The 25,098-nt window shown below is 36.4% G+C and overlaps 2 protein-coding genes and 1 pseudogene across 6 annotated transcripts; 2 read left to right on the top strand and 1 right to left on the bottom strand.

Annotated features, from left to right (window-relative positions):
- Nucleotides 1–334: 334 nt before the first annotated feature.
- On the bottom strand, nucleotides 335–6,073 carry LOC133800501 (protein FAR-RED IMPAIRED RESPONSE 1-like). 5 transcript variants are annotated; one of them, XR_009876492.1, is made up of 12 exons: nucleotides 5,778–6,067; nucleotides 5,427–5,555; nucleotides 2,415–4,742; nucleotides 2,267–2,323; nucleotides 2,100–2,168; nucleotides 1,905–1,973; nucleotides 1,739–1,807; nucleotides 1,585–1,653; nucleotides 1,409–1,474; nucleotides 1,227–1,330; nucleotides 693–812; nucleotides 335–579 (listed from the first exon to the last, which is right to left on the bottom strand). XR_009876492.1 is itself a non-coding variant. In XM_062238481.1 (11 exons), exons 3-10 carry the CDS (start codon nucleotides 4,680–4,682, stop codon nucleotides 1,253–1,255), a joined length of 2,745 nt encoding a protein of 914 aa, XP_062094465.1. In that variant the 5' UTR covers nucleotides 4,683–4,742; nucleotides 5,427–5,555; nucleotides 5,778–6,067; the 3' UTR covers nucleotides 335–812; nucleotides 1,227–1,252. The 5 variants fall into 5 exon arrangements, 4 of the variants coding, with proteins under 4 accessions (XP_062094465.1, XP_062094466.1, XP_062094467.1 ...); XM_062238481.1 differs by having other exon boundaries at nucleotides 335–812; XM_062238482.1 differs by lacking the exon at nucleotides 5,427–5,555 and having other exon boundaries at nucleotides 335–812.
- A 6,211-nt stretch (nucleotides 6,074–12,284) lies between these two features.
- LOC133801868 (potassium transporter 10-like) lies at nucleotides 12,285–22,604 on the top strand (annotated as a pseudogene).
- On the top strand, nucleotides 17,648–19,412 carry LOC133802178 (uncharacterized). The gene is made up of 3 exons (XM_062240449.1): nucleotides 17,648–17,778; nucleotides 18,015–18,133; nucleotides 19,279–19,412. The coding sequence occupies exons 1-3, from the start codon at nucleotides 17,649–17,651 to the stop codon at nucleotides 19,351–19,353; spliced, it is 324 nt and encodes a 107-aa protein (XP_062096433.1). The 5' UTR covers nucleotide 17,648; the 3' UTR covers nucleotides 19,354–19,412.
- Nucleotides 22,605–25,098: the final 2,494 nt, after the last annotated feature.

Here is a 25,098-nt window from a genome sequence, read left to right on the forward strand (position 1 = left end):
GAAACATGCCAAACACAACAACAATTCTAAGAGTAATGATATGTACACTCAAAATATGCACCCAAATATTATCCTCAGTGACGTAGCTCTGCTTTTTAAAACAGTAGGTCTCAATTTTAATAAATGTAATTGGTTAGACTAAACTGCCACATCACTGTGTGTAATATTTGAGTGTATATTTTGGGTGCACATATCATTACTCATTCTAAAAACACATTGTAACGTTGATCATTGCATCCGAAAGAATAATTTGGATCTTCATAAGAGTATGTTCCATTGAAATCACATAAAAGGAATAATATTTTCTTCCAAAACACAATTAAATTTATTTTAATGTTAGAGAATTTAGAATACATACAAATTTTTTATTTTTACTTATGAAATTAAAAAAATTTATCCCTCAATTTTTGTTGGGTTTGTGTTTTAAAATAAACCACTGTTTAAAAGGCGGCTATTATATTTCATACAAATAAAATACAACTACAATAAACGGTTTAAAAAAAACTACAATTAACGGAAGGGGTAGGATTGTAATTACAAGAAACTTACCCCGTTTAGTGCAACATCGATGTTAAACACCTGAAAAAAAATAAAAAATAAAACCTGCAAGACTTTAACAATCAAATCAAAACTATATGTGGAGAAAATTTATACATGAACAATTTTGTTCATCATGACCTAACTGACTCGACCTGGGCAGGTATTGAAACCTCCAAGAATATGGAGAAGAAACAGAGTTTGCTTTGGCACATCCTGAAGTTACCATATCAATAAATTGAAAGAGCTGGATCTCATATGGAAGCTGTTAGTATCTACGCAAACAAAGAAACAAGCTTAATACATTACAGTATACCTTGAAACGCTTATTGATATTATATACATACATAAATGTGTGAATATGTCTCAAGAAAGCATTCCCAGATGAAAAAATTTAATTTTGAACTGTATAGGCTTAGTGACATCCAAGAATAAGTAATAAAAATATGGTGGAATGTAAGGAAGTACTGTTTCCCTGCTCAGATACTCGTCTCCATAACATAAATTTAATTAGAATTTTATTTTTATGTACAAAATTCCCTGTGCCTTCTTTTATCGGAACATCACAGGAAACAGATACTAAAAATAAGCCTAGTATGACAATGGTCAACTTAACATTAAGTTCTATAATTTACTAATCATGACACAAACAGCATATAACTTTTCATTTTTGTTATATATTTACTCACGTTAGGTAGACAAGTGATTAGAGAAATCAACGAGACAGATGTTTTGAATGCAAATGTTTTGGCTCCAGGTCTTGCAGCTGTGTTGATCCAAAATTAGATTGGTCCTGAAAATTGTGGAAAAACATTATCAAGAATCCTTAATAAAGCAAAAATGGTAAGAATTCAAGGTCAAGATGCACTACCATGTCTTGTATACTATCCTGGACATCAAAACATCTCTGAACAGTTTGTGATCTGAAATGCAACCCCTACAAGAATGCAACAATACAAAAATAATCTTATATATCAAAGATTACGAATGAAACAAACTTTCATAGAACAAACTCTGACAAGATAACACATAGGAGGTTACCCATACCATGCTATGCATTCTTTGTTGGGTTATATACTGAGTGTCATGGATAGGTGCAATTGAGTTCAACTGTCCCTGCAACATAAGAGAGTTCTCATTAAAGATAATACAACAGTACAGTACAAAATAATATCGAATTGAACCTGCCAAATTGCCTTACCAGCCCTTGTACATTCTGTTGATTGCTAAAGTAATCATCACGTCTCGGAGCTATTGGGTTTAATTGGTTCTACAGTACAAACCAAATGAGGTCAAAAGTTTAGAAGATAGTAATGCAAATAAAAAACTTCTAGCTAGAACTTTGACAAATGGTAAGAAAATATTACCATTCCTTCAACAACTTCTTGTGTTCCAAAGTATCCATCAAGAGTAGGAGCTCTCTCATGTAGCCGTTCCTACAATAAAGATAAATACACACACATGCAAATTTTCAAGAACAGTGATATGATAATATAAAGTTATATGAAAGAAAGAACTTTTCAAATTCAATAAACTATGACTGCCACTAAACAATACCATACCATCCCCTGCGTGCTCTCTTGTGATTCAAAAGAACAATTAATGGCTGGTGCTCGTAAATTTGAATGTCCCTATGGCTCAAACGGAATCAACATAAAGTCAGTCCTAAATAGTATAATGTCAGTCTGTACCAAAGGGTCAAAGGTTTAAAGAGGACAGTAATACCCACCATATGTTGCCAGCCTTCATGAATCCCAATAGATATGAGCTCTGGCTCTGAATGCATCTACGAGAAAACAAGAAACCTACTCATATAAATTACCACTGATACATTTCCACTAAACAAGCATATAAGCTAATAACAACACTCAATTAACCTGTCCTTTTTTAAATGTGTCAATCTTTTGATTTTCATTGTTGGTCCTGTTACTGTGGCTCATTTCTTTAAAGCCTGGATGCCCATGACATGAAGGTAAGCTTGGTTCTAATACAGTTTGAATCGAGTTGTTAACACTTTCACACTTCCTTAGAGCTTCTTCTAATGCAGTAAATGCAATGTTGTAACTCTCTTGAGATAAAGACCCTTCATCACTTAATTTAAAGGCTCGATGGCATATATTATTATAGCGTTGAACACTAGACTCAACCAAGTCTGACCCTTCTTTAAGTGATTGTCTACTCTTTGCATCCTTTGTCCAACGTTTCAATATGCATTGAGATGGGATGCTATGTACACCAGACAACTGTAACACAATCATCACGTGTCTACAAAGGAAACCATTAAATTCAAAAGAACGACATAAACAAGAGATATCTGACGTTGTTTCATTCCACTGCACAACAAAATTTTGATTCTCTTCAAAATCTTGAACTCTGAAAGTTTTAGTTGCTCTATCTTCAATTTCCTTTTTTGGATGACAAGCAACTACACCCAAAACTTCAACTTGGAATTTCTTAAAAATTGCGTGAGTGTAAATCCCTGCCATTTGTTTCCCAAAAGGCGATGGGGATTTCAATGCTGGCTGTTTGTGCCAGCTTTCAAAATCTGCTTTTACTTCCTCTTCGGATTTCTCCACAAGAATTACTCTGTACTGTTCCAAAAACTCTTTTAATGTAGTTTTCCTCTGCATATACTTGTCCAAGAAACAGTTTACACTTTCTGATCGCTGAGTTGCAGACAACCCTGCCAGGACAATATCTTTCATATATGTCGGTACCCATCGTTCACGATCTTCGTATATGGACTGGAACCATAGGTCACCTGACAAATTATATCTCTCAACAATCTTCCACCATCTTTTCTCAAATTGTTCACCTGTCCAAGACTTGAAAATACATTTTTTAAATTTAGTCATAAACTTTTCATGTTGCTTGATCACTTGGCTGAGCTTCTCAGGAATCTTATTCAGTATATGCCATAAACAAAAACAGTGACGAGTATCAGGAAAGACCTCTGCAATTGCTTCTTTCAAGATTTTGTCTTGATCAGTAAGTATTACTTTAGGAGCATGTCCACCCATTGCTCTACGCCATGTCCGCATGAGCCAAACATAAGTTGATTTGGTCTCATCAGCAAGTAATGTGGATCCCAGAAGAAGGAACTGAGAATGGTGGTTCACGCCAATGAAGGGCGCAAACGGTAGTTTGTACTCATTCTTGATGTATGTGATATCGAACAGTATTACATCACTAAAATTTGAATAATCAAGCCTACCTTTGGCATCAACCCAAAATACATTTCTTATTCTTTGCTCTTCATTCAGATCAATAGCGTAAAAGAAGTTAGGATTCTCATCTTGCATATTTATAAAATGGCCAAGCATTATTTGAGCATCTCCTTCATCTAGAGCCAAGCTTTGTCCACCTTGTGGTTGATTAGATTCACCCTTTTGACACACAGTTCTTTTATAGCCACCAGACCCTCTGGACATTGCAACGCACATCCTCTTGGTTCTTGCACGAATAGCATTCAAGGCATCAGCATCACTACTATCCAAATCCAAATTCCTATGTCCCCGGAAGTAATAAGCTTGATCAGGAAAAATTTCATGATTGTGCTCCTTAATGAAACTACAAATAATCCATTTACCATCCTGCCCTCTTTTAGCATGCATGCAGGCTTTGCAATCTACTTTCTCCCATGAACGGTTAATGCGACCACGCTTTCTCTTGGTGGGGAACATTGTTGTGCCATCCGTGTTTGTAATGCCTTCTAGAGTTTCATCTAATTTAGATTCTTTCTTGTTCCCATATCTAGTACATGCAAATTTGGCATCAATAAATTTTCCAGTTACTCTAGATCGACGGCTTGCCTTTATTACTGCAGCAAAACCTACAGACTTGGCATATTCTTTATAGAATGAAAAAGCTTCTTCCTTAGATTCAAACTCCATACCATCATGAGGCTCTAAGCCCTTCAAAGAATTAAAGTTTATTTCATCTCCGGTTTGTTTGTTTCCATTATTTGAAGTTCTTTCATCAACAATAGGTCCTGTATCCTCCTTATTATTTATAGCTAAATTATGTGAATTCACATGAGTTGGACCTCTACAAACCCCTTCATGGCTGCCATCCATTGTGTCAACGTTTTTTCTGTAATCTTCATCATGATAATCCCCTGAAGGCTGTTCGAGATCTATCCCCATAGAATCTAGAATCTAGTACTGTTTTCCTTCTTTCCTAAAGCTAATTGTTTAGACATTCACCTGGAAATTTAAGAATAAACTTCGTAATTGTTAAACTAATTAAAGTAGTTTCAAAACTATCTAGAACCTCTATATTTAAAAAAAAAAAAAACTAAATCAAATAGAACAAATTAACAAATTTAGAACTAGCAAAAGACACCAAATGATGCTCAAAGTGAATCCCAAAACCATCTAACTCCATAATGCTACTTACATCTAAATAAATCGAACAAAAGTATGGTGGCTTAAAAACGAAAAGTATTGCTATCCATGTCAGAATCCATACATATCACCACTTTCCGTGAACCCTATAACAATGACTTCATAGCATGAGATTCACTAGTAGGATGGCTGTGGATTAATTTTAAACGCCAATACTTCGATGTCATTAAGTTTTACTAAACAAACAACAACAACAAAAATGTATACACGTCAGGTTAAGTGTCGGGCTTATGGTTAACTCCCATGAGGTATAAGTTCCATTCTTCATAGGATCTTACGTAGTAATTTACTAGTTTCCTTCTATGGGTTCAAAACAAATCCCTTGTAAGAGGAAAATCTAATACAAACTAACATTACATACATGAAGATAGTGTGACCAACATAGTCATTTTTCAATTCCCTGCAAGTCAATTCTAAATTCTTAAGCAAATTTACACGTTAAAATAGCAAAACATTGTCATTTTCGTGATTTTGGTATCTAACCTTGTCATTTCGGCTTAAAAACTTTCGTCTCACTACAAAATGCACTCCTTTAAACTCAATTTGAAATATTTAGCAATAACCAAGGACAGTCAATAAGCAATGAGTGAAACATCATTTAATTGCAGCAACCTGAAAGTAAGTTTTTTTGTCACAAATTCGTAACAAAGCCACATCTTAAGTAAGTGTGGAAACATAAAATTTAGTTGCCGAACGGGTTTACTAACAGAAGGTACTAGAAACTGAAAATAGCCATAGCAAAAAAAAAAATACAGTAAAGAAGAGAGATATACAATTCTTTCAAACATAAGAAAATAAAAATGACATAATTAATAAAAACAAAAAAGGGATTACTTGAACTGAATGAACCAGAAGAAGAAAACGCAAGAAAACTTGATAATCTGATGTCCAAGCACAGGAGAAGGGGCCCAATGAGAAAACCAAGAAGACAGAATGCAGAAACTATTCGACCAGTCCAGGCGCATGGTGGAAAACAACCAGCCAACCAGCCGGAGCAGAATAGAGTGCAGAAAGACAGCGGAGGCGATTGTACGGACAGTTAAAAGGCAGGGCATTTAAGTTATATGACCTTAAACTATCTGACCCTTTTCCATTTCTATTATTTATTTTTTTATTTTTGGACCTATATTTATCCCATAACTATATACACCATGAATTCAAAAAAAAAATTCCATACACCATATTCTACAAATTAAAAAATATATATTTTATCTATAATTTTTTTTTACAAATGACAAAATACTCATGGATAAGAATATTGAAGTGCAATGGTCATAATAAAAGTAGAAACTCCTACCCTTTCTATACGTAATTACATATCTTTTGTACCCTGATTTCAGCACGAGTTCCTTCACTCAGCTTGAATACAGCTGGCAAATAAATAAACAGAACAAGAGCCAAGGAAGATGTCTATTTATTGTCCACGTAGGCAACTCGACTTTCACAGTAGTCATACGAGCTAGGGATGCGGAAGTTGTGAAGCGCGAGCTCAGAATATTCAAACAGTTGTCGAAGTACGAGCTTGGAGGGTATATCCAGCTCGTGGTTATCCTAGTGTATTGCATACTCAAGGATCCCTGGAGACTTGGAATCCCATTATACAGTTATTTATGACCAGACTGCCATATTTATTGTCCGAGATAACAGGAACTTGTTTATTCTATTATCAATTCATATCCCAATATAAATGAGAATTGTTTGTATTAAATGTAATAAATATGTATGTGTGTGATTGACCCACGCGGTTACCCAAAGCTGTCTATGGAATTTCTCTATAAATACTAGAAATATTGGACAGGAAAAGGGGACGATTATTCTGTAATACTGAAACTCTGCCAAAATAGAAAGTGAAACAGCAATAATATAGACTCGTAAACTAGGTGGATTTTAACCACTGAACCACGTAAAAGATTTGTGTTCTTGTGAATTCATTTCATTTTTTATTACGATTTATTTCTAAGCACTAATCTACCTAATTATTTCTTAATACACTGTTGATGAAAAACAGCGTCAACAGTTTGGTTCTTTCATTGAGAGGGAAATTAGTGCTTCATCAAAATCCCAGCCCAATTTCATCATGGTTCTCACTCGCTCAATGCACGACAATGAAATAGAACAGCCTGGTGGGCAGGAGGCCCATCATACCGCTGTTCCGAACAAGCATGGTCCTGAAGTCTAGCAACTTCAGGGAAAACAACCGGCAGGTCATGGCGACACTGGGAGTTCGGCGTCATTTCCATTGAATCCAAACCCAGACTACTTAACTGTCGTTGAGATGGAAAATATGCAGTTAAGAAGCCATCTCGCGAAGGCAAACAGGCAAATTGAGGAGGTTTTGGCTCGATTACCCCCTCTCATAATCGACGTTAATGTTGAAAAAAGGCAAAGTGGGTCTCACAAGTCCCACAGGAATAACCGATCCAAACCAAGTCATTCAGTCAGAACCGCAACCCCAAGTTCTGTGCCTATAGGGCGAGACTGCCAAAATGCTCATCCCAGTGGCCCTCATAGGGGTCATCAGCATATCATTTGATCCGTTTGAACCACAACCCCAAGTTCGGTACCTCCTTCACAAGCACCTAGGAATGCCCATGGCAACCCATGAGGAGGGGTTGGGACAGGCTCACAGAGACAAAATGTTCAAGCAAACCCTCCTACATCACAATCGGATTGTCAGGCGTAGAGAGCCAGAAATAATGGGGCAGAACAAAGGTGGGCTAATCTAGTTCGCCCTGATGGGACAAGGATTGCCTCGCTAATAAGGCATCCCCCGTCACCTATAAGATATCCAACACCACCTCGTCCTACGCGGGACATTCTAGCTTATGGAGACAGTAGGAGAAACCCTTCTCCGTCTACCCATACCTACGTCCCACGGACACGTGGTGAAAATCCAAATCCTCAGCCTCAACCACGAGCTGTAAGCTTCGCAAATGGAAGTTATTGGACTAAAATTCGTCGAAGTGCTAGGTCCGAGGGCGATCTGAGAAATCAGCTGAGTTCGGCACAAAGTCCTCGATACGATTCACAACCTAATTTGCGTGATCGTCTGAATTCGCAGAGAAGGAATCCAGCTTGGAATGAAGATGTTATTTATACTCGACAAGAGAGAGGCCCTTCCATAGTACGTGATAATGGGAATGCCCCACCAAACTAAGCTCGAGCTGGGAGGGACATAACCCATCAAACGTGTACGATAGGATGGGAGTTGTTGAACAGCCCCCAGATAACCTAGGGACCAAAGACAAAACCCTCGAGAGGCTAGCTTTGATGGAAGAGCAAATGAAGAGTCTTTTATCTGGAAAAGATAAGGACGATTGCGACTCAGAAGATGAACTCAAGCCTTTCGCTCCAAATATTGTGGCGGCCACATATCTGATAGGCTTCAGAATGCCACACTTGTCAAAGTTTGATGGAGATGGAGATCCGTCAAACCATCTCAGGATGTTTAACACCATGATGATGGCCCACAAAGTCAGGCTCGACCTAAGGTGCATTTTGTTCCCTTCAACTCTGATCGGGCCAGCCAGGCAGTGGTTTAAGCAATACAAGAGGCATTCTATAAGTTCATGGAAGATGTTTTCTTCTTACTTCAAAAAAAGCATTACGGGCTTCCCAGACAGCTCGGGTTAATGCTGATTCATTAGCCAATGTAAAGCAACAACCTGGCGAAACGTTAAAGGCATGTCTAAGTAGATTTACCAATGGCGCTGCATGAGCAAGGGATGCCGATGACAGCTTCAAGATCATGGCAATGAGGACAGGAATCCTTGTTGGGGGCGACCTATGGCAAGAATTACAGAGAAAATGAGTTAATAGTGTGGATGAGTTCTTGGCACGAGCTCAAAGATGGATTAACCTAGAAGAGGCGCGAGCTTCCATCGCAGGAACTAGCCAAATCCCTGTCCAACTCGTTGGAGCGGTAACGGATGTTGCAGCTACAACTCAAACCTTTGCCTAGAATAACCAAGGGGGGAGCAACAAAAGGAAGGGAAATGGTGAGGGCGACCAGGGTGGAACAAAGAAGAATAAGTCTGGGGAGAAATTCAAGCCTATTTACGCCACTTATACCAACCTCACGGATACTAGGGAGCGCATCTTCCTGGAAAATTCTACTCGCCTTCCATGGAAGAAACCAGAAGCATTGAAAAACCAAAGAGCGAAGAGAGATCCTTCAAAGTTCTATCAATTTCATAATGATATTGGGCATAACACTGATGACTGTCGGTAGTTGAATGATAAGATCAAAACTCTCATTAGAGCGGGATCTTTGGCCCAATACGCCCGGAATCGGGTGGTCCCTAATCAGCCCGCTGGACCAAATCCTCCATCGGCTCCCGAAGGTTCAGTAAGTCAAACTGGAGCTCAAGCGAATCAGGACGATCCTCCTCCGATAATAGGGGGAGATATAGCCACCATTTCGGGAGGACCTCATCTAACAGGCACGAGCAGAGGGGCCCAGAAAAGGTACATTAACGAACTGAAATCCCATAATGAGGTAGAGTTCATCCTGGAATAGCGGTTATCGAAACAACAACGATTGGAAAAACAACCAATAATTTTTACAGAAGAATATGCTAGCCATGTCCAATTCCCACGTATCAATCCCTTGGTCATAACCGTCCAGCTCGCCAACCGGAGGGTTCGTAGGACACTAGTAGATAACGAGAGTTTTGTGAATTTACTTTTTAGGTCCACCTTGGAAAAGATGGGGTTGTCTGTAACAGAATTGAAGGCGACCTTAATGACTCTGTACGAATTTTCTGGCGAAGGGTCATTAGACATCTAGATGATAGAATTAGTGGTAACATTGGGAGAAGGTTCACAAACTGTCTCCAAGATACTTGAGTTCATGGTATTTGACTGTCCAGCTGCGTATAATGCGATTTGGGGCCGACCTGCGTTGATGGCATTTGAAGCCATAACCTCTATCCGCCACCTAGCAATAAAATTCCCCTCAGCTGTGGGAATATGTACGATCAGAGGTGATCAGCTCATTGCTAGAGAATGCTATAGCATTTCTATGAAGGGAAAATCATAATCCGGGCAACAAGTTATGGTCATAAATGATGGAGGTGAGGAGTCCCAAGAAGTGGAAGTAACTTGTGGGACCAAAGAACCTCAAGAAGCGGAGGATAGTAACGTCGCCCCACGTGATGACATTGACCCACGAATAGGCGAAGATAGCTCAGAGCTCCAAGTTATTTAAGAGCTCGAGGAAGTAAACATTGACCCCAATGAAGCTTTAAGAGTCGTGAAGATTGGGAAGAATCTAAACGATAAAAGGAAGAAGGAGTTGATCAATTTCTTACAAGAGAATCTAGATGTTTTCGCCTGGTCACATGAAGACATGGTGGGAATAAGCTCGAGTGTAATCATGCACACTCTAATTCTAGACAAGAACGTGCCTGCAAAATCCCAAAAACAGAGACGCTTGGGAACAGTCCGAGTTGAAGCTCTTGAGGAAGAAGTAGCTCGAGTATTAAAGTGCGGGTTTATTCATGAAGCAAAATACCCGATATGGGTTGCCAATCCCATACTGGTCCCAAAGCCAAACGGGAAATGGAGCTCCTGCATCGACTTCTCCGACCTGAACAAAGCTTGTCCCAAAGATTGCTTTCCACTACCAAGGATTGATCAATTAGTAGATGCCACGGTAGGTCACGAGCTTATGTCCTTCATGGATGCATATTATGGATATAATCAGATCGCGATGAATCCTGCAGACTAGGAACATACAAGCTTCATGACCCCAAATAACGTATATTGTTATAAAGTCATGCCCTTCGGGCTGAAGAATGCTGAAGCTACATATCAACGCTTAGTCAACAAAATGTTTGCTAATCAGATCAGGAGAAATATGGAAGTATATGTCGATGATATGCTTGTCAAATCCAAGACTGCCAATAACCATGTCTCCAATCTGAAAGAATGTTTTGAAATCTTAAGGAGGTATGACATGAAGCTGAATCCTCAGAAGTGCACGTTCGGAGTGGCATCAGGAAAATTTCTTGGTTTCATAGTCAACACGAGGGGAATAGAGGCAAATCCCGAGAAAATCAGGTCGTTGGTAGAAATGCCCTCACCCAGGTCGCGAAAAGAAGTTCAAAGCCTGACTAGAAAAGTTGCAGCTTTAAATCGTTTAATTTCAAAATCTACTGACAAGTGCCTACCATTTTACAACTTGCTCAGGGGAAACAAGAAATTTGAATGGACTGAGGAGTGCGAACAGGCATTACTCGACCTAAAAACGCACCTGGCCGAGCCCCCAGTGTTATCTAAACCTATGTCTGGAGAACCTCTATTCCTTTATTTGGCTGTGACAAAAAATGCAATCAGTGTCGTGTTAGTTCGAGAAGAAGACCGTGCTCAAAAACCAGTATATTATATAAGCAAGAGACTTCTCGAAGCTAAATCATGATATCCACTGATAGAAAAGCTGGCATTCTGTCTGATATTGGCTTCCAAGAAGCTCCGCCCATATTTTCAGTCCCATTCAATCAACGTCATGACTGACCAGCCTTTAAGGCACGTGTTGCAAAAACCTGAAAACATTAGGATGTCTTTTAAAATGGACAATCGAACTAAGCCAATTTGAGATATTGTACGTGCCACAGACCTCAATCAAAAGTCAGACCCTTGCTGATTTTGTGGCTAAATGCATTGGATTTCAAGAGGAGCTCTTGAAGGAACCGGTGCAGGAGTTGTGGAAAATATTCGTAGATGGATCATCGAACGAGAATGGATCGGGAGCTGGGATCATAATAATCTCCCCAGAACGGCATTGATTCCATACAGCTCTGAGATTCAGATTTGAAGCATCCAACAACGAAGCCAAATATGAAGCCTTACTAGCTGGGCTGAGAGTGGCAAGGGAGCTCAAAGCGAAGGTCGTTCAATGTTATAGCGATTCTCAGCTCGTGGTTAACCAGGTGTTGGGAGAATATTTAGCTCGAGGTACCAAGATGGTGGCCTACCTAGCTAAGGTGAAGGGAGAGCTGTCCAAATTTGAGTACAGTACTGTTGAACAGATACCTCGCGAGCAGAACTCTAATGCTGACGCTTTGGCAAGGCATGCCACCACCGAGGAAGCTGAGACCTTGAATGTAGTGACATTGGAGTTCTTGGAGAGTCCAAGCGTGACAGAAGAAATGGTAGATGTCGAGATGATCGACATAAGACCAACCTAGATGACTCCTATAATGGAATACCTCACAACAGGAAGGCTACCTGAGGATAGAAAGGATGCAAGAAAAATACTATATCAAGCTTCGAGGTATGTGATAGTGGATGGGAACTTGTACTGATGTGGTCATTCATTGCCTCTCCTACGATGTCACTACAACAATTTTTAGTATATATTACATTAAAAAATAACACTTATTTAAAAGTGCTATTAATAAGCAATTAAAAAAACACACGACCGAATATGTGAAATTTCATTTGGCGCCATATGAAATATATAACTAGGCGCCAAATGAAAATAAGAGACACGGAAGCACACAGTAAACTAGTCTCAGCCTCCGAACCCCTAAGCCTCCATTGAATCCCTAATTTCTGGTTTCGTTTCTTTGCCTCTCTTTCTTTCTTTCTTTCGTCTCTTTGCTTCTCTTTCTTTCTGGTTTCCTAGTCTCTTTCTTTGCTTCTCAGCTTCTCTTTCATGCTTCTCAGCTTCTCTTTCTTTCTCTTTTTTTTTTCGTCTACACAACCAAGCAGAGCATCGCTCAACAACCCTTTTATTCAAACTTCACTATTTATTCTTCTATGTCGTCTAAAATTATGAAAAACCCGAAGAACCATTCTTTCAGGATCTGGGTTTTCACTTCCTCGCCTTTTTTCTTCATGGGTATGTCAATTTCTTTACTGGGCTTTCGTTTTTTTTCCATCTTCTTTATTGTGTTTTCTTGATCTTTTGTGCTCTGATGTGTTATGTATAGCTTTAGGTGAAACCCATTTGGGAATTTCACTGTTCAGGTTACATTTTTTTTCTTTCCTTTCTTTACAGCGTCACTGCATTTTTAAGCTCTTCAGTTTTTTTTTTTGGTTGAGTTTTTTTGAAATTGGACCAAGAGGTCTTGGGGGTTCTTAAAAGGTTCCAAGATTTGGTTTAGCTTTTCAAAAAATGTGAGGAATTTTTTTATAGGTGAAAGTAATTTCATTTTAATTTTGGAGCTGAGAAATTTTCATATTTGGCATCTTGATGCTTTCCATTCCTTAATTCCTTTAGATTTATTCTTTATTTGCTTGATCAGCCAATTTATGGTGTTACCTTTATTCAAGCTTATTGAATGCTAGTAAATTCCATGTCTTTATCATTTATTGACCATCACGAGTATTTACAATTTCTAAAGGTATGGTTGATTATTTTTGTCCAATATTTACATTATCAATCCTTTTATGCGGTAATTTACCTTGGTCTGTATGTTGAACAAGGAAAATCTCCATATAATTTTTTTATAGGTTAACATTTAGCTCAAAGCTGTTCCTTTAACCCTATTGATTTGAACTTGTTGAGTTTTATGGCTTTCAATATATGTAGAAAGCTGATGGCACAACCGAAGTATTGATGAAGAAAAAAACTTAGAGGTGAATTGGTTGAACTCTAAGGAATAGTTTGAATGATCAAGTTGAAAATGGCTACAAATATGACGACTGATCAAGGTCCTGATAGAAATGGTACTGTGTGGACTATAGATCAGAAGCTTGATCAACCCATGGACGAAGAGGCTAGAAAGCTTAAAAACATGTACACAGAAAAGGTATACTTGTTTCTTGTTCTTGGAGATCTCTTTCTCTTAGTCTTTCATCCTTTTGAAATACCTATCAAAGTCAAACTCATGATACCTGGCAAAATGTTTACTTCAAAAGCTTTGGATTTTTCTCACAATATGGGAAATCGTCAAAATGGATATTACCGATATAGAAGGGATTGCTGCAATATAGTTGTATGCTTGTGCTCAGGGTAGATTACAATTCTCTAGGCCCTATTTTAATTTCCTGTGGGATGTATTCTGAAAATGGCGGGCAATGAGATTAATGAATTTGATGAAATTGAGCATATTATGATAGTTGCATGGTTCCTTTACTGAATTGCTTTTGTTTTGTTTAGAAAATATTAGCACTGATACTTCTGTATTTTTCACTTCTGAGCTAGACGTTATTTGTGCACATCTTACTTCATAGAAAGAATGTAGAAATACGCTTCTCTCAAAATTTTATTGTTGATTTGTATGTTCTACTTTAATTTGCTTGTGCGATGCATTAAAAATGGCCAGCTACTAGCCATGAGAGTAAACAAAAATTTATAGAAATTTAGCATGTGATGCTACGTATTTAGTTCCTTTGTTGATTTGGTTTTGTTCTGTCTTGTCCAGAAGCTTTCAGCAGTAATGCTTCTGCAACTTGCATTCCAGAGCCTTGGAGTGGTATATGGAGATTTAGGCACATCTCCGTTGTATGTTTTCTACAACACTTTCCCTGATGGAATTAAAGACCCATAAGATTTGATTGGAGCTTTATCTTTGATAATATACTCGCTTACTCTTATTCCGCTTCTCAAGTAGGTGCTAATTGTTTGTAGAGCAAATGATAATGGTCAAGGTAAAGTGTTCTCAACCTGGAAAGTTGATTTGCCGAAGTTAATCTTCTAATGCTTGCATATAAATTTTATATATTTCTTGTTAAAATAAATTGAAAAATGAAGATACAAAGAAACAGGGATTATTTATGAATAGCATGATTGAAAAATGAAGATACAAAGAAACAGGGATTTAAGTATTTATGTTTCAGAGAAGAAATATGATAATCTAGATGTTGTTTATGTATTTTATGGTATTTTATAAGAAACAAAACTTTCATTAAATTTCAAAAAATTATGTATTTATAGTTACAAGAATGTGATGTAGTATCTTTAAATACAAGAAATCGAAAAAACTTAAACTCTATTTAAAGAAACCAAACAAAGCTAACACCACTAAAAAAAATATTAGTCCAAGTAAGAGTAATTAGAGAAAGGAGAAAATCCTTGAATTTCATTTACTGAAGCTCAATGGTAAGTTGATAACCTAATCCTTTTCTACAATGATATCATATCTTTGATGACCTCAAAAGATGCATCATCACATTGTTCCACATTACAGCCACGATCTCGCTTTTACCAAAAACATATAGGTTCTCCATCTATACTGTCTCACATATTTTAGGTAATACCCAACATAATCAACTTCATTCAACAATTCACATCATAATGATCTAGCTTTGCTGCAATGCTGAACAGATGATCCAATGTTTCAGTTATGTTTATACAAAACACACCACAAAGGTGAGAGGGTTAAATGCAAACTAGTTCACAAGTACTAGTCTTATAATAAACTAGCCGAACAAAAGCGTCAACTCTGATTGGAATGGATGGTATTAAAATGCTAATAAAAATAAGGAGATTGCCAAAGAATATTAATGTCAGACTAAGATTTACAAGGATAAAAAGCCCAGAATTTTCACATGTCCAACAATTTTTTATCTAGAAAGGATTCCCCAATGTAAAAACTTGCCAAAATATTCAGCAACAAAATTAAATTCCCTGTTTCTGTCGTTTAAATTATGGTTGATTAAATTTCCAGTTAGAATGCATTACTATTGAGTGTTTATGTCATTTAATATGCAATGGTCTGGATAGTATTACTGTATATTTTCTCTTGTACTTTTGAAGCCATTTGAATTTTTTTAATTATTTTTAATCTGTAAAAAGGTGGTAGGTTGTATTACTGTAGATTTTCTCATGTATTTTTGAAATTTGAATTTTTTAAAATTATTTTTAATGTGGAAAGGGGCTTTATGAACAGGTCATCTCTGCTTATGGAAATTGATTAATGGGAGAGTTTTCTTGAAAAAATAAAAATATGAAAGGGATGTTGTATGAATTTGTGTTTCGTGGATATACAAATTTCTGGTTTCATGGAATTGGTCTGTTTTTGTTATTTATGGGAAATTTGGTTGGAAAGGAATAAGAGAATTTTTTAAGAGGTCTAATTTGATGAACTTGTTTGGATAAATTAAGAACAAGGTTTTCTTGTAAGTTTGTTCATTAGAAATAATTATTTCTGTTCTATATGTAATATTGCTACCAAGGCAAGATAATTAGATCTTGGATTAGTTTCTTCTGCAATTTTTCAATGTGTCAGTCTTTGGCTTCTACAAAAGTTTAGATTTACTTTATCAAATTATTAACAATTCTATAAACATAGATATTCCTTGTAAGACAGGTATGCTCTCTGTTTGTTTTTTTCCCCGAATATTATGCCCCTTTGATATCATCTGCTTGTTTGATAATCAATTACATAGCAACTTACTCGTTATGCAGGCGGAACTTTTGCTATCTATTCATTACTCTGCCGACATGCAAAATTGAGAACTATTCCTAATCAAGACCGAAGTGATTTGGAACTTACAACATATAGTCGTTCTACATTTAGTGAACACTCATTTGCCGCAAGAACCAAGAGGTGGTTGGAGGGATATGCATTTATGAAGAACACAATGCTTATTCTTGTCCTTATTGGCTCTTGTATGGTAATTGGGGATGGAATTTTGACTCCAACCATTTCAGGTCTATATTTCTTTGTTCTGATTCTCTTCAGGAGAGAGCAGAAACCCATTTTAATAACTGTTTAAGGATACCTTCACTTAATTCCTTCTAATATTTTTGTCTCTTGACCAAAATTTATAAAAAGAAATTGATATAAAATTGTTGTCCAATCATAGTACCAGCTGTCAGCTTGCTGCCTTTTACTTTTTCCCTGAAAGCTCCTTTGCTATTAAATCTGCCATATATACCATACAGCTTTTCAAGGACCACAAGAGTGACAATTTGTATAGCCATGCCCATTCTGCCCCATATACATACACTATGCCATAGGCCACCTTTCAAAGCGTTTCACTTGACTATACTTGTTGATGATCTCCTTCCTACCCTTTCAAACAAGTCAAACTTTCTTGGTTCAATTAGAAGATACTTTTTCGATTAAAAAAATGTAATGTTTATGAGATACTTAATTGTAATGTTCTTTTGCAGTGTTGTCAGCTATTGGTGGGATTAATGTTGGCCACCCCATGATAAGTAATGGTATCTACATTCATCCGAGTTTGAATATTTTCTATTATTTGGTGCAATTCTATCTTTTCCAATTCTGAAATTTATTTTGTTTCCGTGTCAGACATAGTTGTACTTGTTGCTGTTATTGTCCTAGCCATTTTTTTTAGCATTCAACCATCAAAAAAGAGTGTGGAATAGATTAAAGGTGGAAAAGAAGTTTAAAACCTGATATTTTTACTGGTCTACTGGTCTGATATTTTTACTTAATCGTTTTCAATCATGGGGTATCCAACAAATAATAATGCCAAACAAGGAGAAACTTGCATTATTTATATCCTTGGGTTATAGCAGCTCAAGATGACTTGGGGCCCTTTCTGAGATTCTTTTAGTTTGCTGCAATACTTAGCATCTAATGATGAAATTATGGGCTAACTGTGGTACAGGTAGAGCTTTATTTTTGGGAAGATGACACAAGCTCAACAGTTGACTTTTACAGTACCAGAAATGAGGCAGTTGCTTTGAATTCAATCCTTCGGGTTATTGAGAATTCACTTGATGGTCAGACACAAATACAAAAGAATATCCTGCAAGAATTACGTAATGCTGCTGTTGATATGATTGGTAACTGTTCGGATGCGAATAGTATCAAGTCTGTGATTGTAGAAGACCACAGCTGTGACAAAGAAAAGTGCTTGGTACAATGGGGTGAAGACAATGGCATGAAATCAAGGTTACGGATTGCCTGTAAGGATTTACCCCTCTCTCTCTCTCTCATATAAGGTCTTTGTTAATCAGGTATAAAGAGTTTTTGCAATTGTGTCTTTTGTGGATTGTGGTTCATTTGGGAAAAGGGAAGGTTTATAAAGAGTCAATCTTTGGCTGCAGAAATTTTCTATCTTATATAAGTGGCCAAGTTTGTACATAAGGGAAGGTTACTGGGAACAATATCATGTTTTCTTATGTCTCATTCATCAATGTAGACGTGGAAGGAGCGGGAAGAGGAGCCATAGCAAGAGAAGATCTGAAAGCTGGAGATACTGCTTTGGAGATCCCTACCTCTTTAATCATTTCCGAGGAGCTAATGAAGAAATCTGACATGGTATGATTGTTAAATGGAATTATTTTACAAGTGCTCCAAGTTTATGTTTATCAATTTTATTTTGAACTTTTCTCATGCACAAGGCAGATATAGATAATAAATCACAGTGACTATTTGTAGAAATGTTGACCATTAATTTAAGACAAAGATGAGTTAGTCAAAGCTCAAACTGATGGTAAATGACGATCTATCCCCGTCCGTCATATATTGACTAGCCTTCAATGTAACAAAAAATAAAAATAAAAATCGGAGGCCTCATGTTCTTTTGAACTAGCTGGAAAATTGTCACAGTTTATCTTTATGTTTAGTGAACCACTTAGATACAAAATTACCCTCTGTTTTTCTATATAGAAAAAAAAAACAGGCAATTTTGACTAGTCCATTTGGGTAGCAAACCAAAGTATGATACAAAATCATCCTGTGTTTTTCAAAATAGAAGATGGTGATCTTCTGTCAAGAAGTATTATGTGATCACATCAACCACTAGGAAAACATAATTCAGTCCAGTTATTCAAGTATTTAGAGATTGTTAAGCATAAAGAAATTCCTAGTTATGCAGTGAGAAAATATCATTCATCCTATGTATCAAGTTGTATTAAACTTTTATGACTGGCTAATTTAGCATAAGAGTTTCTCGATATGAAATATAGGTGAATGAATCCAAGGAAAATTTGTTACACATACCTAGTGATAATTTTTTTTATCCCCATCTCTATTTGGCAGTAATTCTTGATTTCTTGTTTGAATGAAAAATGTGCACCTGTGTTCTTTCTTTCTTTATTATGGTTTTCTCTCTCACTCTCACTCTCACTCTCTCTTGCCCCTAGCCCCTCTTTCCTGTGTGGTAACTTGTTGAATTTTTCAGTAATAAAAGAAATATATATATACCTCTGGCAGCCGAGCTACTGGTTTTATCTGTTTGAGACTTCCATCATCAAACCATCAATCTTCGATTTTTATTTCTTTTCCCTCAATCAATATTTTATTATTTTATATACTCTAGATCTTTAAAAGTTAAAATATATTGGATTTGCAGTCAAGTTACTAGTTTCGTTGGTCTCTTGGATTTCAATATCAAACTACCAAATTGTAATTATCACATCTTTGCATATTAACTTCGTTAGTGATTGACATTTGTTTTGCAGTATCAAATATTAGAAAAGAGGAACGAAATGTCCTCTGAGACAATGCTCTTGCTGTGGAGCATGAAGGAGAAGTAGAATAATAATTCAAGATTTAAGAACTACTTTGACACGCTGCCAGAAGAATTTCATACAGGTGCTTAAACTTGCTGTAGAATGCTTAGATGCATATATGAAATTTCATTTCAACTTGTGATTATTCTTTTAGTTTTGTTCCTTTAGGAAAAAAATATGATATATGGTGTCGTTACACAATATTTTATCAAATCCATTACTACCTTTAACATAAAATAATGCTAAGTATATCTCACTGCAATCTAACCCAATCCGATCCATTCAACAAACCATAAAGTTGGTTGGCTTTTTGCTCCAATTGTGCTTCTTTGGTTTCTCTTAATTGGAGGAATTGGCATATACAACATATGGAAGTATGATAGCAGCGTTTTGAAAGCTTTTTCACTTGTGTACATATACCGGTATTTTAAAAGGGGAAAGAGAGATGGTTGGACTTCTCTAGGAGGCATTATGCTTAGTATAACAGGTAAACTAAAGTTTCTTGCAGTTGATGTGTTTCTCCTTTCCAAACCTACTTTTGGTCCATGAAACTAAAATAAAAAATCCTGACTGTTTATTCTGTACAATATACAGGAACCGAAGCTCTTTTTGCTGACCTATCCCACTTTCCAGTTTCATCTATACAAATTGCATTTACTGTAGTTGTATTTCCTTGCCTTCTTTTAGCCTACTCTGGACAAGCAGCATACCTTATGAACAATTCAGATCACATAGTTGGTGCCTTCTATCATTCTATTCCAGGTTCATTTTACTTTTAATTTTTAAAATTAAAGAACAGGAAGTCTAGGTTCTGCAATTTCGTGTTTTATCATGCAATATTAGTACAGACTCTTATCGTACTTTCTTTAGAGGCATTTAATAAAATCTTGCTTCTTGTGTTCGTCACAACATGAAGAGTACTTATCATAGGTCATTGCTCATTGAAGTTAGTTTCTCAATATTTAAATTTTGGTTCTCGCAGCCTTTAATCTCTAGAATAGTGGTAAAGGTGAAAAATGGGCGGTCTACTTGCCAACAACATTTTATTCAACAACCATAAAATCGATTTCCTTTTCATTGTCAAAAAAAATTAAATTCTATGTTATCCACTAATATTGATCAAAAAAATGATTGAGTTGGGTGTTGGGAAGTGTGTGTATGTGTGTGTTTCTAGAAAGAAAAAAACAAAGCAAAAAGGAAAAAGAAGGAAGATAATTTATAGTATTGTAGGTTTGTACTAGTCAGCGTGCTTATAAAGATTATTTCATTATTGGTTTTGCAGATTGCATATATTGGCCAGTGTTTGTTATTGCAACTACAGCTGCTGTGGTTGTAAGTCAGGCCACCATATCTGCAACTTTCTCATTGATCAAGCGGGCTCCTGCTCTTGGCTGTTTTCCAAGAGTCAAAGTTGTGCATATATCTAAAAGGTTCCTGAATCAGGTTTATATTCCAGATGTAAATTGGATCCTTATGATTCTTTGCATTGCTGTGACAGCTGGGTTCAAAAATCAAAACCAAATTGGAAATGCCTCTGGTAAGTCTTTTATATGATGAATTGTGAAATATGTTGATCCATTATCCATGGGACAACATATCTCTACTAGGAAAGCAGCATATAAGTTTAACTGATTCCTTGTGTCATTTTCCCATCACAGCATAAAATATACCCTCCTGATAGTCTTAATCTATTTATAGTATTAGCGTTTGGATGGTGATTTCATACCAATGGGTATTGTGCATATATTTGTAGATCCACATGTAGCGTAAGCTTATGATTTATATGTACATATAATCATGGAGACATTTGTATATACCTTTTAGTAAAAGCGGTAGCATAAACAAAATGATTCTCTAAAAGTCCATTAAGATTTAGTGTTCTCCTTAGCCTTATTTTTTTTCCCTTGGTGGCGGACTGGTCACATAACATGAATGCTGTGCTTGTGCATTAGTTGCACCACATTGACAGGGTAAAGAGTCATTCAAAGGGTCATTATTTGTTTGTTTAAAATTTTCTTTTTCTTTAAGATTCTCTTCCTCATCATACCATTTTTATCTCATCACTTGACAAATATTGATGTTCTCACTTTTGCATGGATTTTTGGGTCAGCCTTTTCTCTTCTCTCAAAAGGCAGTATGTTCCTAGGTGGGCCCAAATAAAAGTTATTGTCCCTGACATCTCAAATTGTTTTTTTTTTCAACATCTCTTATTGACTTGCATTAGAATCTACTTCCCCAAGCTGTATCCAGTGAAGTGATTAGAACATAACTTTTTGGAAAATCTAATTCAGACAGGGCAGCAGTATATACATGCACATCGTAGTAATCTTAATTTTGACATTTTGTTTTTGTACGTGAGAGCCATGCTAACATTTTGATTTTCCTGAAAAACGTAGGGACTGACTTCAGTAATTTGAATTCTGCATTTTACAAAAGGGACAGCTGTTGTAATAGTCATGTTGGTGACAACCTTTCTCATGATTTTAGTGATGATACTAGTGTGGTGTTGCCATTGGATTCTTGTCTTGATCTTCACTGTCTTATCATTAGCAGTGGAGTGCACACACTTCTCCGCTGTAGTCCTCAAGGTTAATCAAGGCGGGTGGGTTCCTCTCGTGATATCAGCAGTATTATTCGCCATCATGTATATATGGCATTATGGTACCCTGAGATGCTACGAGATTGAGATGCATAATAAGATTTCAATGGCATGGATTATTGGACTTGGTCCTAGTTTAGGGCTTGTTCGTGTGCCTGGAGTAGGATATGTGTGCCGTGTGTCCCTGAATTCTATCACTTTTATCTAGGAGGTATGTTTTTCAACCTGATTTGAGTATCTCTGTTTTGGTAGGGTGTTTTCATAAATCTAGCCTTCATTGAGCCATTTGGACTTACTTTAATTGAGGTGATTATTTTTAACTTTGGTTTCAGATATTGATTAATGTGAAGTCCAACATGATCTCTTCTATTTATTCTACAAAAGGGAAATAAATTACTAATACAGAAATAAAAAAGTTAAATAATGCAATTTGGTGGTGCTACTGTTTTGTGTTCTCATTAACTGGCCTTTTTTTTTTTTTATTTGCTTATAAGCAGTTGCTTCAACTAAATTGGGGAAGATATTGAACTCCTATGCCATTTTAACTTGTCCTTTCACTGTGAATCTCTCCTATGCATTCCTAGTAAATCTAACTTGTCCGATGCAATTGTTTAAATTCTGCAGCCAGACTTGAATGTGAGGGAAAAGATACTAATCCTAATTGACACATGGCAAGAAGCCTTTGGGGGACCTCAGGGGAGATATCCTCAATACTATGCAGCATATAATGAATTGAAGTTAAACACCACACTAGGATTAGACACAAGATAGATGCAAAATAAAGTTATAATATATAATTGCATGGTCACCTGATAAAGTTATAATTAGGTAATTAACTTTTTTTATGTACTATTTCAGTTTACTATAACTTTAAGTTGAAGCATTAATTATTTAAATTTTGTTATAGCTAAGCAAATGGACTCACAACAAAGACAAGTGCACAAAGGATGATGAATTGAAGGATGGAGCAAGTTTGGTTTACTTTTGTGTATCTTGTAATGTTTCTATTTTTCATTTTTGAAGTAAAAATTGTTCAAGATTATAAAACTTTATTATGTTATGTTTTCAAACTTAAGTTAGAACTAAGATCTCATGAAGTAGACACATTCATGGTTTGAATTAGTTATTGTTTAATGTAATACTTATAGTTTATCAATCTATTGAGAATTACATTTTATGATTAATTTTGAATTTTTTTTATCAAAATACAATAATGAAAATCTTTTAATTAAAAAAAAACCATATAAGTATACTTATCAAAATAAAATTTAAAATTTTATTACTATATGTTATGATTTAAAAGCATATTATAAGCGTAAAAAATCGTTATGGTTTATATAATATAACAAATTAAAAATGTTATCAAAATAATCAAATGTAACAGTTGAAAAGTGTTATTAAAAAAATACAAGATTAAACTTCAAATTTATAATAAAAAACTCTATCTAAATGTTATTATTTGAATATTATAGCACCTAAAAATGTGTTATTGAATAGTTTAAGATAACACCGAACATAACATTAAAAAAATGTTATAGAAAAGACTGGACTTTTAATAACAGGGGCTACGTTAGCATTTTCAGAAGTGCTATCAATAGTCCCAGATAGCAATTTTTAAGTGTTATGAATACTGTTTTTTTCTTGTAGTGTGTGTTCTGCCTGGGGAAGCTAAAAAGATATTGCAAGAAGTGCATGAAGTGCATGAAAGCTTTTGTGGAGATAATGCTGGGGGAGCAAAACCTAGCACTAAAAATACTGAGGTAGGTCTATTTTTGTCCCACTTTAACAAAAGACTCAATCTCGTATGTTCAGAAATGCGACAAATGCCAGTGTTTCGCCATAGTTTCCAGAGTTGCTCCAATCGAGCTAACGATGATCTCATCCCCATGGCCATTTGCGATATGGGGAATTGACCTAATAGGGTCCCTACCTACGGGAAAGGGAGGAGTTCGTTACGCAGTAATGGCAATCGGCTATTTCACGAAGTGGGTAGAAGCCGAACCTCTGGCAACCATCACTTCAAAGAGAGCCCTAGACTTTGTGGTGAAGAGCATTATATGTCAGTTTGGGCTTCCTAAAAAGATCTTATCAGACAATGGGACACATTTCAACAGTGATCTCTTCACTAACTTCTGTGAAAAATACAACATTATTAAGAGTTCCTCCTCAGTAGCGTATCCATAGGCCAATGGACAGGTCGAGGCTGTAAACAAAACCCTAAAGGTGAGCCTGAAGAAGAGGTTAGACGAGGCCAAAGGATTATGGCCTGAACATCTCCCGAAAGTACTTTGGGCATACCGGACTTCTCACAAAACCTCCAGGGGACATACTCCTTTTTCCCTAACTTTTGGAAGCGAGGTTGTCCTTCCAGTTGAAGCCATGGTAGCCACTCACAGGCAAAGGACATTCAGCCAGGAATGGAATGATGAACTACTTAACGCATCTCTCGACTTGATTGAAGAGAAACGAGAGGACTCGTAGCTACAACTTGCCCATTATCAACAAAAATCACTTGTTACTTTAATTCTAAAGTTAAGATGCAAAGATTTGGATTGGGCGACCTAGTTCTCCGAAGGGTGTTTCTTGCAAATAAATATCCCAAGGATGGTGTGTTAGGCCTGAATTGGGAGGGACCATATCAGGTCGTTGAGGTTTTGCGAGAATGAACTTTCAAGATAGCTCAGATAAATGGGGAAGTAGTCCCACGGACCTGGAATGCCTTACATTTGAAAAAGTACTATCAGTGGTACCACCATCCATGTAAGGCTTATTTATAAAAGCCATTTGATTAAATAATAGATGGATTATTAAATAATTTCTTGTTAATGTTGTATTAGCTTGTGTATTAATGTTTGTAAGAGCAACCAAGAAAGTTTCTACATTCTAGTTACTTGGGGGGCATATAACCCGAGGTTGGCCAGATTAAGATCACTTGATAAGTTTAATTATTTAAAAACCCTGGATACAACCAAGTCTGAAACTTAGAAGCTTGGAAAATTGATTATTCTATGACTTTTTTAAGAGCTCGAGTTGTCAATAAACCTAGCACAAACTAAGTTTAATCATTTAAAAATCCTGGATACAACCAGGTACGAAACATAGAAGATTGGAAAATTGATTATTCGATGACTTTTTTAAGAGCTCGAGTTGTCAATAAATCTAGCACGAAC

The sequence above is a fragment of the Humulus lupulus genome, chromosome 9 (genome assembly GCF_963169125.1).
Source record: "Humulus lupulus chromosome 9, drHumLupu1.1, whole genome shotgun sequence".
Taxonomy (NCBI): domain Eukaryota; kingdom Viridiplantae; phylum Streptophyta; class Magnoliopsida; order Rosales; family Cannabaceae; genus Humulus; species Humulus lupulus.